This window comes from Arachis hypogaea, chromosome 17 (genome assembly GCF_003086295.3).
Source record: "Arachis hypogaea cultivar Tifrunner chromosome 17, arahy.Tifrunner.gnm2.J5K5, whole genome shotgun sequence".
Taxonomy (NCBI): Eukaryota; Viridiplantae; Streptophyta; class Magnoliopsida; order Fabales; family Fabaceae; genus Arachis; species Arachis hypogaea.
This window is the reverse complement of record NC_092052.1, coordinates 17,753,705-17,768,026: the sequence shown is the minus strand read 5'-3', so window position 1 is coordinate 17,768,026 and position 14,322 is coordinate 17,753,705. Positions and strand designations below refer to the sequence as shown.

Here is a 14,322-nt window from a genome sequence, read left to right as displayed (position 1 = left end):
CGAAGAAAATTTCACATCAATGGGGCCCCATTCGGGGCGGTCCCCGCGGGGATCCCCGCCTCCTGGGGATTTTTGACACCCCTACATACCATGGACATGGAGAAGGGGAAAAGGTTCACACTTGACACGTCACCACGTACCCGAGAATTCACCTTTCACTTTCACGCCTCAGCTGCGTGTGTCACGTTTATCCAATATTATATTATTTATTTACTAGTAGAATCATAGTCCGGTCCGATCCGATCCAAAGATTATAGATCCAAATATTTTAGAGACTAATTTGACATAATTTCATCGAGTTTAAGATTAATAAAAGTTTTAAAAATAGATTCAATCATTATTTAAAGTTAGTTTCGGAACGAATTTGACTTCACTTGACTCGTGTGCACTAAATAAACTAAAAAATGTATATATGTTTTAAATTAATTTTAATATTATGTTATATTAATTATAAGTTTATTATTTTATATTTAATCATACTTGTTGAATTAGAAAATAGATCAAAAAAATATTAAATTAGAATTTATAGACAAATTAAAATCCAAATATAGATATAACTTTTCGATAACAAATTTTTTTTTTATAAATAAATACATCATAAATAAATTTTTTTATATTGGGTCAAAAACAGAATCAGAGGGATCAAAAACTGCTAATTCATATAGAGCCATCGAACCGGCCCAACCAACTATTAAAATTTTAAATGTCTGATTTTTATTCAATTTAGACCTTGTATAATTGTGACGTGAAAATATTTAGATTTCATCGGTCTAGAACCGAATTAAGGTCTAAAAAATAAATCTGATGTATATTTAAAGTCGAATCTGAATTACGATAAACTCGATTTTATCCGATCATATACACCTCTATTATTTACTATTTAACTCTTTAAAAAAAGATATGTTTATTTGGATGGAATAAAGTTGATAATGTAATATAAGCATAGAAAATTAGTCATTTAGTAATTATCTTATAAGAATATAAAATTATATTATATTTATATTTTAATTAAATTTTATAAGTATAATTTAACAAAATTTTTATATATAATAAAAATATAATAAAAATACAAAAAATAAAATGATAACTATTTTTTATTCATAAAGAATTTAACTATTCTGCTATATAAAAAGGTAATTATCCTATTGTAATATGTATTAGTGGTTGATTAATTTAATAAAAAATATTTAAAATATATATAAAATTATATTAACAACTATTTTTTTATAATTGCAAAATATATTTTATATAATAATAAGATTAATCTTCATTTTGGTACTTCAAATACACATGTGAGCTTTTTCTATTTTGCAAATTAAATAAGTTAAAATATTTTTTTGAAGATAAAAATATATAATCAAGTTAATTTATAAACATGAGTTAAATTATTTTTAAGATTAATTTGTCAAATGTTTACTGGATAAAAAATATAATAACAACAATAACAAAAAATTAGACTCTAAAATAGTTTTGCGATTGATAATTTGTATTAATTTAGTTCCTAAAATTTTAATTATAATATTTTAATTGTTTAAATTAAAAAAATACATCAAATTAATCCCTCATAGCGTTAGGTCATATTTATTAAAAGAAAATTAAGACTAACTTAGTACAATTTTTTTTTTTGGAATATGAGAAACTAAAATAATATATTTGGAATCTTAATTAAAAGCCGAATTAATAAAAATTGTCAATTTGCTATATAGATCAGAGACTAATTTTAAAACTTAACAAAATTATATTTTATTAGATAGGATTGGCTTACGCAAATTTTTAAATGGAGTTTCGAATAAATTAGTTTTTGGCCTGTCAGGTTAGGGGATATCATGAGTAACAAAAAAAATTATATCAATTAGAATAAATCTTTATAATCAAGCAAAATAATTAACTAAATAAATTCAACTAAATTGTTATAATGTGTTTCATATCCACACGTGCTTTACGCTATCTTCTTCTCCTCCTCCTTTTTTCTCATCTCTCTTTTATTATCATCGTCATCGCCGTCACCACACGACCACCTCCATCTCCTTCTTCTCTTCCTCTTTTTTTTCTCATTTGAATTTCTTCGATCTCCTCCTTTCTTTTCCTCCTCCTCTTCCTCTATCATTGTTATCATCGTCGTTATTGTCATTATCATCGTTTTCTTCTTATACGTATGACATTTTAAATTCAGAATACATCAAAATTTCTTAATAATGACGACACACAAACAAACTTAATTCAAAACAAGGTCAGACTAAAAGTGCAACTTATTTAAAATCAGAATGCACCGAAATTAAATCTAAAATGCATCAAAATTACTTAATGATGATGATATAAAATAAATTCGGTTTAAAACAAACACAGACCAAGAGCACCTTATTTAAATTCAAAATGTACTAAAATTACTTAATAATGACGACACACAAACAAACTCAGTTCAAAATAAGCACCTACCAAAAGTGCACTTTATTTAAATACAGAATGCACTAAAATTATTTTCCAATAAATTCTACATAACTCAAAAGTGATCCTCCTCTTCCTTCTTCTTCATCATTATCTTTTTTTTCTTCTTTTTTTGTTTATCTTCTTCTTCTTATTTTGTATTTTTATTATTTTTTTGTTTTATTCTTTTAATAAAAATAAAAATAAAAAAATTAAATAAAAAATAAAAAAAACACATAATACTATAAAATTATTAAAAAAATGCAACAATAAAAAAACAACGACGGAAGAAACGCACCAAATAAAAAAAGAAAAAACACGACGTTTACATTAGTTAAAGGCTTTTTTTTTTTTTTTGGTACTACATTAGTTAAAGGCTTAAAGCGTATATTCTCAGTCTTACTCATAAAAATTCATTTTTATTGAATTTCAATTAATTTAATTAGATTTAGTTGCTAAAAAATCTATAAATTATATAAAATCCTATCATGCGTGCATCGTATCTACCGTTGTAAAATAACATAGTTGTAAACTAGTCGTTATTATTAACCAATAATAATAAAATTATCACGTTTATCACATCTTTTTTGGTGACTTTTCTTTTTTTTTCGTGACCGTTTATCACATCTATACATATATGACAAGTTCCTTTGAATCCATAAGAATCCACAATAGAATAATATCTTCACTCCCACGAGTGTTAAGAAATTGACAAACTAATTTTCCGTGGAAAATTAAAAATTAAATTTCATTAATTCTATACTACTGTTACGGATTTTGAGGAATCAATATTTTTTCAAAAATGTTCTTACCAGAGAGGGTTTACATGTAAAAAGAGTTCTATATAATATAATTATATTTTAATTTTAATTTAATTTTAATTATAATTAAAAAATATTATATTATATATTTTAATTGTTAAATTTATAATTAATTATTGATAATAATATATAAGAAAAATATAATAAGTAAAAGAATAAAAAAGATCATTAAAAAAAACCAAAAAATTCTTTAATTTAAAAAAATTAATTATAATAAAAAATAATATATAACATATTTTAATTATAAAATTAATAATAAATAATAAATTATTATTTTCAAGTCTTATAATTCATTATATTAATAATATTTTGATTAGAAAAAAATTGAGTAAAATATTGCAGTGCCAACCCATAAAGATGTCAGTCCTTAAAAGAAAATGATATGTTCTGAATTTCGAAGATACCTAAAATAGAGTTGTACGATCACTTAAAAGTTAAAAACGAATCTTACAAAATTTTGAATTCTCTTAAAGAAGCGTTTGTTTTGAGGTATTGAGATAGAGATTGAATGACTGAGATTTAGTATTATGTTTGTTAGTTCAGATATTGGTACTAAAATTTTTGTCTATATTTTTAAAATTTCAGTATTTTAGTACCTCCAAAAAGTAGGAATACAGGAGATTAAAATTTTTAGAGATGGAGACTGAAACTTTAATAACATTTTATACTTAAAATATCTTTATTTCAATTAATTAATTCTAATTTTACTTTGTATAAATTATTTTAAAATTTTATTTTTGTTTCAATTTCTGTCTCCCACTTTACACCAAACAGAATACTAAAATTTATTTTAGTCTCTGTCTCTTAGTCTCTATCTCTCAGTTTCAGTCTTTCCGTCTCTGTCTCTCCACCAAACGCTAACTTAGTATAATAGTTAACTTTTAGATGAATTATATGGTAAAAATGTAAGTTTACAGATTTTTCCTTTAATAGAATGAAAGAGAGATTAATAAAGGTAGGACCCATATTTTGAATAATAATAAAATAATAAAAAATAACTATAAAAAGAATTATATTCTCTCTCTATACCACTCCATTCTGTACAGTAGTATTCCTAACTTTTATAGTAATGTTTCTTCTAAGGTCTTGTAATTCATTTCAATAACATACAGGTGAGTTCTATGATGTAGAAAGAAGATTCTTTCTATAGCTGTATATTTTTGTTGTCAACATTACTATGAGACAAGTGTCCAGAAAGAAAGTATGATTGAAGACATTTTCTGCAATTTGAAGCTTTTATGCAGAATAGGTGGAGCCCCACAACACATAATAGCTAGGTATTTTAACTAATTAATTTTGTTCATTGTGACTAATTTATAAAAATGATACTGAGCTCGTTGAAATGTTTTAGTAATGGCCCAATAACTCATCTACAAATTAAATCCTATTGCCATACATCATGACCAAAATAACTTGTTCACATTTTATATTTTCAATGATGATGATGATGATGTGCGTAAAAAAAATTATCCGATAAATCTAACATGTGTGGTAAGTATTAAATATAGTTTTTTTGTTATAAATTGATTTGGACAATATTTAAATAATCATTCTAATCCAAAAAATAATAATTTTTGAATTTTTAACTACTCACTGGATCTTGCGATCTTTATTTCAATACTATTTACTAGAAAACTAAATAATAACAAATTAAATAATAATTAATTAAATATTTTTTTTCACATTCACAACTAATCTACACATAAATTCGTAAATTACATTAGCATAACTAATTATATCATAATTGAATTTATGTATGTAAATTAACAATTAACCAAAAAAATTATGAAAAATTCCGTTAACAAATTACTTCATTAATATTTATTAAATGAATTAATAACTAAATTAATATCATCATGTAAAACATATATTATGATGAAAAATAAAATTTCATCAAAATCACAAAAAATCAAAATCAAAATCTTAAACCATCCAACTCTAAACTTTAAATAAAAAATCACAAATCTTAATTTCTTAATCATAAATCCTAAACCATCCGATCCTAACTCTAATCAATCTAATTTTAAACCTTAAACCCTAAAACATTCTTCATCAAATCCTAAACTAAATAACACTAAACTCTAAATACTAAATTATTTTATTCATGAATTTAAAATAAATAAAATAAAATAAAATTTTAAAGGTTTATATTCCAATTTTAATATGTTAATTTTTATTCAAATATTAGGAATATGAAGTAAATAATAATTTATTAGAACTTTTTATAAAGTTTATATTTAAAAACATCAGTTTTTGTTAAAATACTTATTATTTTATAATTTTATAAATGAATTAAAATTAAAAATATAAAAATACAAAAATAAAAAAAATTGTAATAAAAGTGGCAAGAAAAATGAGCTAAATAATTATATAAATAAATAATATCATAATGTATCTAATAATAAATATCGATAATAGTCTAGTTGATCTTTATTAATTGGTTAATATATAAAAGTAACAATATTCATTTTAATAAATAACTTATCGTTCTTTTTTTTATGCTTATTATTATTATTATTATTATTATTATTATTATTATTATTATTATTATTATTGAAGAATGATTTGAAATATGAAATGTGAAAAGGTTATTATTTTAGTTTTGATGTACAATAAAGGTTTAATTTGTAAATGAGCTATTGGGCCATTACAAAAAAATTTCAATCAATCCAGTATCATCTCTATAAATTAGTTATAATGAAAAAATTAATTAGTCAAAATATCTAATCATCACCTGTGTTGTAGGCCTTAACATAATTTGCACTTTAAATGACAGAAAATGTCTTTAATGATATTCTCTCTCGACACTTGTCTTATAATAATCTTGACAACAAACACATATAGGTACAGAAAGAATCTTCTTTCTACATCATAGAACTCACCTAACATCAAGAGTTACAACAAAAATTTCATATGCCAAATTAGAATTGCAGCAATCATTTTTTTCTTTTTGAAAAATATTAGATAAATAAATTATTTTTGTAATTAAATTCAACCAAAATTTTTTTATACGTCTTCTTTTTTCTTTAACTAGTTTTTAACTTTTTATTGTGTTAATAAATTATTATTAGACCAACTTAATTGCATTTAGTTATTAAAATAGCTTAGTCATGTAACGTAATTATTTATTTTTTTACAGACCTATAAAATGTTATCATTAAACTATTTTAAAAATGTATTCAATATTTTTTTAAAGAATTTATAGGTTAATTATAATTTTTTTTAAAGATTTACTTTTACTATTACTAACAAAAAATACTCCACCTTACATTCTATATGTCACGTCAAGCAAAAAGATTGAGCTTTAGCAGGTAATATATGATGACTTCATTCTTCACTATAGTGCCCCAGATACAATATGATGCTGATTTTATTACAGATAATAATCTTGAAAAGCAGTAGCAGCCAGCAGGGTTAAAATTTAATTCATATGATGAAATAGTGTTTTTTAAATTGGTCTAAAGAACTAAAATTGGTGAAAACAGAAACGCTGAATTATTGGAAAGATACTGACAGAAAAGAAAGGAATGAATGTGCTAACTTTTTTATAAGCTAAGGTTGTCAACATTAGAAAGCTGATAGTGATGCTGCATACTCCTCCAATGTAATAATTTTATATCATACACTGACCCGACTCGTACTAACTTTATTATTGAAAGTAATTGACTTAATTTAATTGTAACATGAAAATATCATGAATCTACCCAATACACAAAATAATACATTTATTCCTCAAATTAAAGGCGAGACACAGCTTGTAAAACATTATTCTTGTAATTGGTGTTGTTCTCTGATTCCACGAATGCCTTAGCGATTTCCCTCAACTCAAACTTCTGAACCTTACCGGTTGAAGTCTTTGGAAGCTCCTCCACAAACTTGACCATCTTTGGAACCATGTAGTGAGGCAAATTCTCCCTACAATATGCAATAATCTCATCCTCACTCACTCCACCACAATCTGTGACCTTCTTCAATGCCACAAATGCACAAGGGCTCTCCCCCCATCTTGGGTGTGGCATTCCGACCACCGCGGCTTCCGATATCTTGGGATGCCTATACAGAACAGATTCCACCTCAATACTGCTTATGTTTTCTCCTCCAGAAATGATTATATCTTTGCACCTATCCTTGATTTGTATGTAACCGTTAGGATGCACAACCCCTACGTCTCCAGTGTGGAACCAACCGTTTTTAAATGCCTGAAAAGTTGATTGCTTGTCCTTCAGGTAACCTTTCATTAGTCCACTACTCCTTAACACAATCTCCCCCATTGTTTTCCCATCCCTTTTCACACTCTCCATTGTTTCCAAATCCTTCACATCCACATCCTCAAGCATCAGTGATCCAATCCCTTGAAACGATTTCAACCTTGCTTGTTCCTCTCTTGGTAGTTTGTTCCACTCGTGGTTCCATTCACACGAAAGCGCGGCCGCTGTTGACTCAGTCAACCCGTAGCAATGTGTGACGTGGAACCCAATTAACTCAATCTGATGGAGCAGAGTCGCCGGCGGAGGCGATCCTGCGGCCAAGATTTGCACCGGGGATTTAATCTGCTGGCGCTCGCTTTCCTTGGATTCCAAGATAATGCTAAAGACTATAGGGGCGCAACACATGTGTGTCACGTGATGATCCGAAATGTTTCTAAAAATGTTGCCGGCTGTAGTGTAACGTAGGCACACATTGGTGCCGCCACGCGCCGCCACAGCCCAGGTGAAGGCCCACCCATTACCATGGAACATGGGCAGTGTCCATAGGAGAACCGGTTGTGTTCCCATACCCCATGTTAATATGTTGCTTAAGGTACTAAGAAATGTTCCCCTATGAGTGTAGACAACTCCTTTGGGTGACGAGGTAGTCCCTGATGTATAATTCAATGCAATTGGATCCCATTCATCTTTGATTTCAATTGGGACATAATTTGGGTCACCCTTTCGGATCAATTGTTCATATTCATAATGATCATCACCAAATTTGGTAATTTTGGTGGGTGAGTTACTTTCTAAATTTGTGTCTTGTATGAGAATGACCAGTGGAAAATATTTGGGGGCATAATTGTTGAGTAATTGAAGTGCTTCTTTTGCCTTGGAGACATATTCATAGTCCACAAAGAAGAATTTGGCTTCGGAATGATTGAGAATTGTGGCTATGTGATGAGCATCAAGACGAGTGTTAATGGTGTTGAGTACACCACCTGCCATTGGCACAGCAAAATGCATCTCATACATTGCCGGAATGTTAGGGGCCACCACTGACACCTGAAAAACCAAATTGTTCAACTTCAATTATTACCAAACTTTAACCTTTTTTCCTTTTTCTCACATTTAATTTGAATGCGTAAAAATTTTATAGGTGCATCCCATTATTTAACATTTAATCAACTAAAATAATTACTCTTTTACATTAATAATAGTATAATGACATTAAAAAGCGGATATAAAAAAACGAATATGATTATATAAAACGTTTCAAAGTGCATAAGAAAAAAAAAAAATCCCTTCGCCACTACCACACTTTATTTGAGTAGTAAAAACTAAAAAGCGCTTTGTCATATATGGATGTGTGCCTCTTGGAAAAAAATGTAGGGGCGTGATTTAGAAAAAATATTTGGTGAGACAGTTGGATTTTTTTTTTTTTTGGGTTGCGGAAATGATAACATGTTTTAATTATTTTTATTTTTCAAATTTTATAACCTTTAGTCTTTTAGCAAAATATTTCTATACTTAGTACCTTATTAAGTATTTTTAGAACACTACTTGTTAACTAAACTCTTAAAAAAATTATTTATACTCTTGTTAAGCATAGAATATCATGGTTAGCTATTCGGTGGTGATTAAATTTCATTTATTAGAATAGGTTACATCTCATCTGACGATTAATGGAAAAAATTGACATATATAATCTCATGTTGTAATATACAAATAATTAAGATATACACATACCATAAATGACTTAATGTCATCTCTGTGTGAAATGAAGGTTAGGAAAAAGTAAAACTCATTGTTTTTTAAACTTTTTTTTTTAAGAAAATTCCACTCCTCTCCCTTATGAGATGCTAAATTGACATTCTCCTCTCTTCTATTTTATAAATGTACATTCTCCTTTCTTCTAACTTTTAAAAAATCTTCTCTTTAATACATTTTAAATTTTTTGTGTTAACTAATATTAACTTTATCTATTTTTTAAGAAAAAATAAATTATTTTTTGAAAAAATACCCATTAACAAAAATTTTATTTTTTATCATTAAATTTTTCTTACCAAAATATCCTTTAATAAATTATTTTTTTATTGATTAAATTGTATTTTTATTAAAATATTTTTTAAAAAATTAATAATTAAATTATTTTTTTCTAAGATACCTACCCTTCAATAATTTTTTAATTATTAAATTGTGATTTTACCAAAATTTTTGTTAACAATTATTTCTATATTTTACTATTAATTTTTTGATATCAATATATATTATTTTAACATTAAATAAAAAATCTTACTACTGTTAATATATATAACAATTAATATATATTGATATTGAAAAATAATCTTACTAAAATTTTTTATTTAATGTTAAAATAATATATATAAATATCGAATAATTAATGGTAAAATATAAAAAAATTATTAATGAAAATTTTAGTAAAATTATAATTTAATAATTAAAAAATTATTGAAGGATATTTTAGAAAAAAAATAATATAATTATTAAATTTTTTAAAAAATACAACTTAATCAATAAAAAAAATAATTTTTTAAAGGATATTTTAGTAAGCAAAATTTAATAATAAAAAATAAAATTTTTGCTAATGGATATTTTTTTAAAAAATAATTTATTTTTTCTTAAAAAATAGATAAAGTTAACATAAAACGTTTAAAATGGATTAAAGATGAGGTTTTTTAAAAATTAGAAGAGAGACGAATGTACATTTATAAAATAGAGGGGAAGGAAGTGTCATTTTATCATCTCGCAAGGAAAGAGAGTCTCTTTTTTTTTTTAACTGACTTTAACAAATATCACCTTTTTTCTTTCTATTTTTTTTTTCAAAATGTATTTAGCTCTATCAAAACAAGAAAAATATTGTTTCGTCCCAATATACACTTATATTTGGACACTATACTTTTGATTGATCTTTTTATTTTTAATAAAGAAATTGGAAATGTTAAATAAAATAATTGAAAACTGACCAAAAGAAATTAAAAATATTGCTTAGTATCAACTTTTATATATATGTGAAATATACGGGGTCCATATTCCACGTTTATATATGTTAGGCTATTGCAATAATACGAAAAAATTTTAGTGTTGTTAAAAGTTTAGTCTTGAGGATTTTAGAAGGGAGAAAATATTTTAGAAAGTTAAATCCCATTCACAAATTTTATTATTTGGAAAATGAGGGTTTTTGAGGTTTTAGTTAGTTTTTCAAAATTGCCAAAACTCTTTATTTTCAAGTTTCTCCACATTGAAAAAATTTTATTTAATTTTAATTAAATTTATTATTTTATCTCTAATAAATTATCATATTGCTATTTGTCATAAAATGATTTCTCTTAAAAATATAAGTTTACAAAAAGAATAATACCATGTCATGAAATTATTTTTCTTAAAAAATTAAACTAAAAAATTATATAAATAATTATATCTCTAATTATTTTGGTATACGTATAAACTTTTTGAATTATAAAAATATGTATCAAGCCTTCTAAATTCTTCTTTTCTATATTTATTTTAATTTAAATTTGCGGGGAAAAAAAGTTTAAAAATTTCAAGGGTTCCTTCCTGCACTTTCTCTTCCTTCTCTTTTAAAGAATTATTCTTTCCCCTCGCAACTAATGACGTACCTTAGATGTATGACTATTGGTCACATACGTTAGCTTTATGCTGAATTGGTTAATTATTAAGATTTAAGAAGATAAAAAAAAAAAGACATATCTTGAAATATACTATTTTGTATTCAAATTTCTAATGCCAAATATATATATTTTTAATAGTTGGTAAAAGTTAAAAGATAACAGTGTTTGAATCTAAACCACACTCTATGAAGCATTACACTGTATTAATCTCAGATTCTCAGCTATATCTTTTTTCTTTCGTGATATTTAATTTCAGCTATCAAACACTATCTTATACAAACATTTTGAGCTTAAATACTAAGTTAATTATAATCAAGTTGTAAAAGATAACAAACCGCTGCAGAGATTAAAACTAACAAATTAAATAATTATGATGAGAAATGAATTAATTGAGATTTTAGTGCTTACAACATCATTCTTGGCAATATTGAAGGCACGGAGAGAAGAAGCAAGACGGCGACAACGTTCGTAGGTTTGTTGCCACGTGAAGTGAGTTCCTTCATAAATGACTGAGGTTTGGTTGGCATAGCATGCTGATGCTCTCTTCAAGAAATTTATGGGGCTCAGAGCACTGCTATTGGCTTCGTATTTTGGAAGGTCGTTCATTATTATAATATGAACAGAAAAAAGTGCTTCTATATGTTCTGAATCTGAAATTAAATGATATGTATGGGCATATATATATAGATATATGATGTGTGAGTTATTATGAAGTGAGAGAGGGTGGTGGATACGATACTAAAGAGGCAGAGGGAGGGAAGGGAAAGTGATATAGGAATGGCAAATGAGAACTCATATATATGGCTATTTATATCGAAAATAAGGTATAGGTTAATTAAATCGAATACCGAAAAATAAGGTATAAATTAATTAAATATAGTAGGTGTGGTTAGTTACATGTCCTCTTTTAATCTTTGCATTAAATCTTCCGAACCAGGGAATCAAGACTTTTAGGTAAAAATGAAAAAATTATGTTATTTAAATTATTGTTTGTTGGCAAATTAGAGAGTCATTAAAGTGATAAAATTAAAATAATAAAGATCACATTTAATAAAAATTATAAATTTAACGGTGATTAACTCTTTATTTTAATTTTATTAGTTTTTTCACAAGATTTAAAACTCTTAATTTTTTAATTAAGAGATTGGTTGCATCAAATTAAATTTTAATTTGGATATAAAAAATAAAAAATATTTTTGTAATTAAGTCTTTAAAAAGTTATTGATTTTTTTAAAAAATAAAAATTTCTTAAAACCAATACTAAAATTTGTATACTCAACAGAGAAACTTTTTAAAAAAATAAAATTTTTTAGATAAAAGTAAAAAAAAATTTTGTATTAATCAGAACAAACAAGAAAAAACATGTTAAGATGACAAAAAAGGGAAAAATGCTAAAAAAGAACACTAGCAAATCGAAGAGGTGAGGCAACAACAAGTGAATAAGAGCATGCGACAACTTTTTTTTTTTTTTTACAATATTTTTTAATAGGATAATGACTAATTTATTGTGAAAATAGAATTCAAATTTTCGACATTTATATAAACAAACTAGTAAACTAACTACTAAATCAACTCAATTTGATTAACATGTAACAATTTTAAATTTAGATAATAACAATATAAAAATATTTAATAATAAACAAATTAACAAAATATAATCAAAATTTATTTTATTTAATATTTATTAATTATAATAATAATTACTAATATTAAATAAAGTAAGTTCTATTTTGACAACTTCAGATTTAGAAGTCAAGAACAACAATGGCTCTAGAGATCTGTCCAAACTGATGTTCATCATGGAGCTTGTTGACGAAGTCAAGAGATGATGATGGCGTACGTAGTTGGCAGGGGCACCGCCGCTGGGAGCTTTAAGACGACGACATGTAGAACACTACCATGCAGGAGGTTCTGCCACCACGTTTCTCCTTGACTTTTCCCCCTCTTTATTTTTTTAGTTTTAAATGTTTTATTGTCAAATTGTGATATATATTAATTAAGTTTATTAGTTTAGAGTAATTAGTTTTTTGTTTATGTAATTAAGTTATTAAATTTTAATATGTAAATTTTATTTATAATTAAGACATATAATTATTCATGGTTATAGTATTTCTAAATTTTGTTGTCAAATTGTGATATAGACTAATTAAGTTATTAGTTTAGAGTAATTAATTTTGTATTTTTGTAATTAAATTGTTAAATTTTAATATATAATTTTTATTTATAATTAAGACATGTAATTCATGGTTATAACAATTTAATTTTTTTATATAAATATTAATTGCCAAAATATTTATTCTGAAAGTAGGTTATCACATTATAAGGATATTGAGTATATGCAACTTTAGAAAAAACAAAAAAAAATTTCTGTTTATTATAGTTGGATTTAGCGGAAAATTTTGATGGTAAATTTTTATTTTATTTTTTAAATATAATGACGCTCATTGATTACCCTCAAGTTTAGTGACAGGCAAATTTTAAAACGGCTCAAAAATTTTATTCAATACGAATGTTATCGTCGGATAAAAATAATTATTTGATAGTTTCGTCAATCTAATTCATTATTACCATCGAATTAGTTAGCGTCGGATCGAAAATCTGACAATATTTTTTTTGTTGAGATTTATTTCGTTAGATAGATGGAATGTGACGATAATAAAAAAAATTTTGAATGAAAGAGCTCAACACAACAAGTAGAGCAAAAAGAATAAATCAAAAAGAAAGACATCAGACTAAGATATAAACTAAACAGCAAAACTATGTTATCCCTGTCATCTTTGACATTATCATCAACAACAGAAGGAATCCACACGTAACCACTCCTTAAAGTTCATGAAAGCCAGTTGGATTATATCGTTAACCTCTTTTTCATTATTCTGGAAAATTCTCCTATTCCTTTCAAGCCAGATATTTTAGATAATAGCACAGAAAGATACCATCCAACTTTTGCGTTCCTGCTTACTAGTTGATAACTCAGTCCAATTCTGAAAATGTTCCTTTAGCGTCTCTGGGCATGACCATTGCCTTCCAACAAAAGATAGCCAGACACACCAAACCTGCCAAGAAAATTCACAAACAAGAAACAAGTGGTGACCAAATTCAACACCTTTATTACACAACACACAGGTCACATCCTCTTGGTTAACCACTCCCAATCGACTCAGTCTCTCCTTTGTATTGACCCTTTCAGTCAGGACAAACCAGATAAACAATTCAACTCTTGGCGGCACTAGA

At 25.9% G+C, this 14,322-nt stretch overlaps 1 protein-coding gene across 1 annotated transcript; it reads right to left on the bottom strand.

Annotated features, from left to right (window-relative positions):
* Nucleotides 1–6,769: 6,769 nt before the first annotated feature.
* LOC112766328 (trans-cinnamate:CoA ligase, peroxisomal) lies at nucleotides 6,770–11,870 on the bottom strand. The gene is made up of 2 exons (XM_025812234.3): nucleotides 11,497–11,870; nucleotides 6,770–8,500 (listed from the first exon to the last, which is right to left on the bottom strand). The coding sequence occupies exons 1-2, from the start codon at nucleotides 11,692–11,694 to the stop codon at nucleotides 6,983–6,985; spliced, it is 1,716 nt and encodes a 571-aa protein (XP_025668019.1). The 5' UTR covers nucleotides 11,695–11,870; the 3' UTR covers nucleotides 6,770–6,982.
* Nucleotides 11,871–14,322: the final 2,452 nt, after the last annotated feature.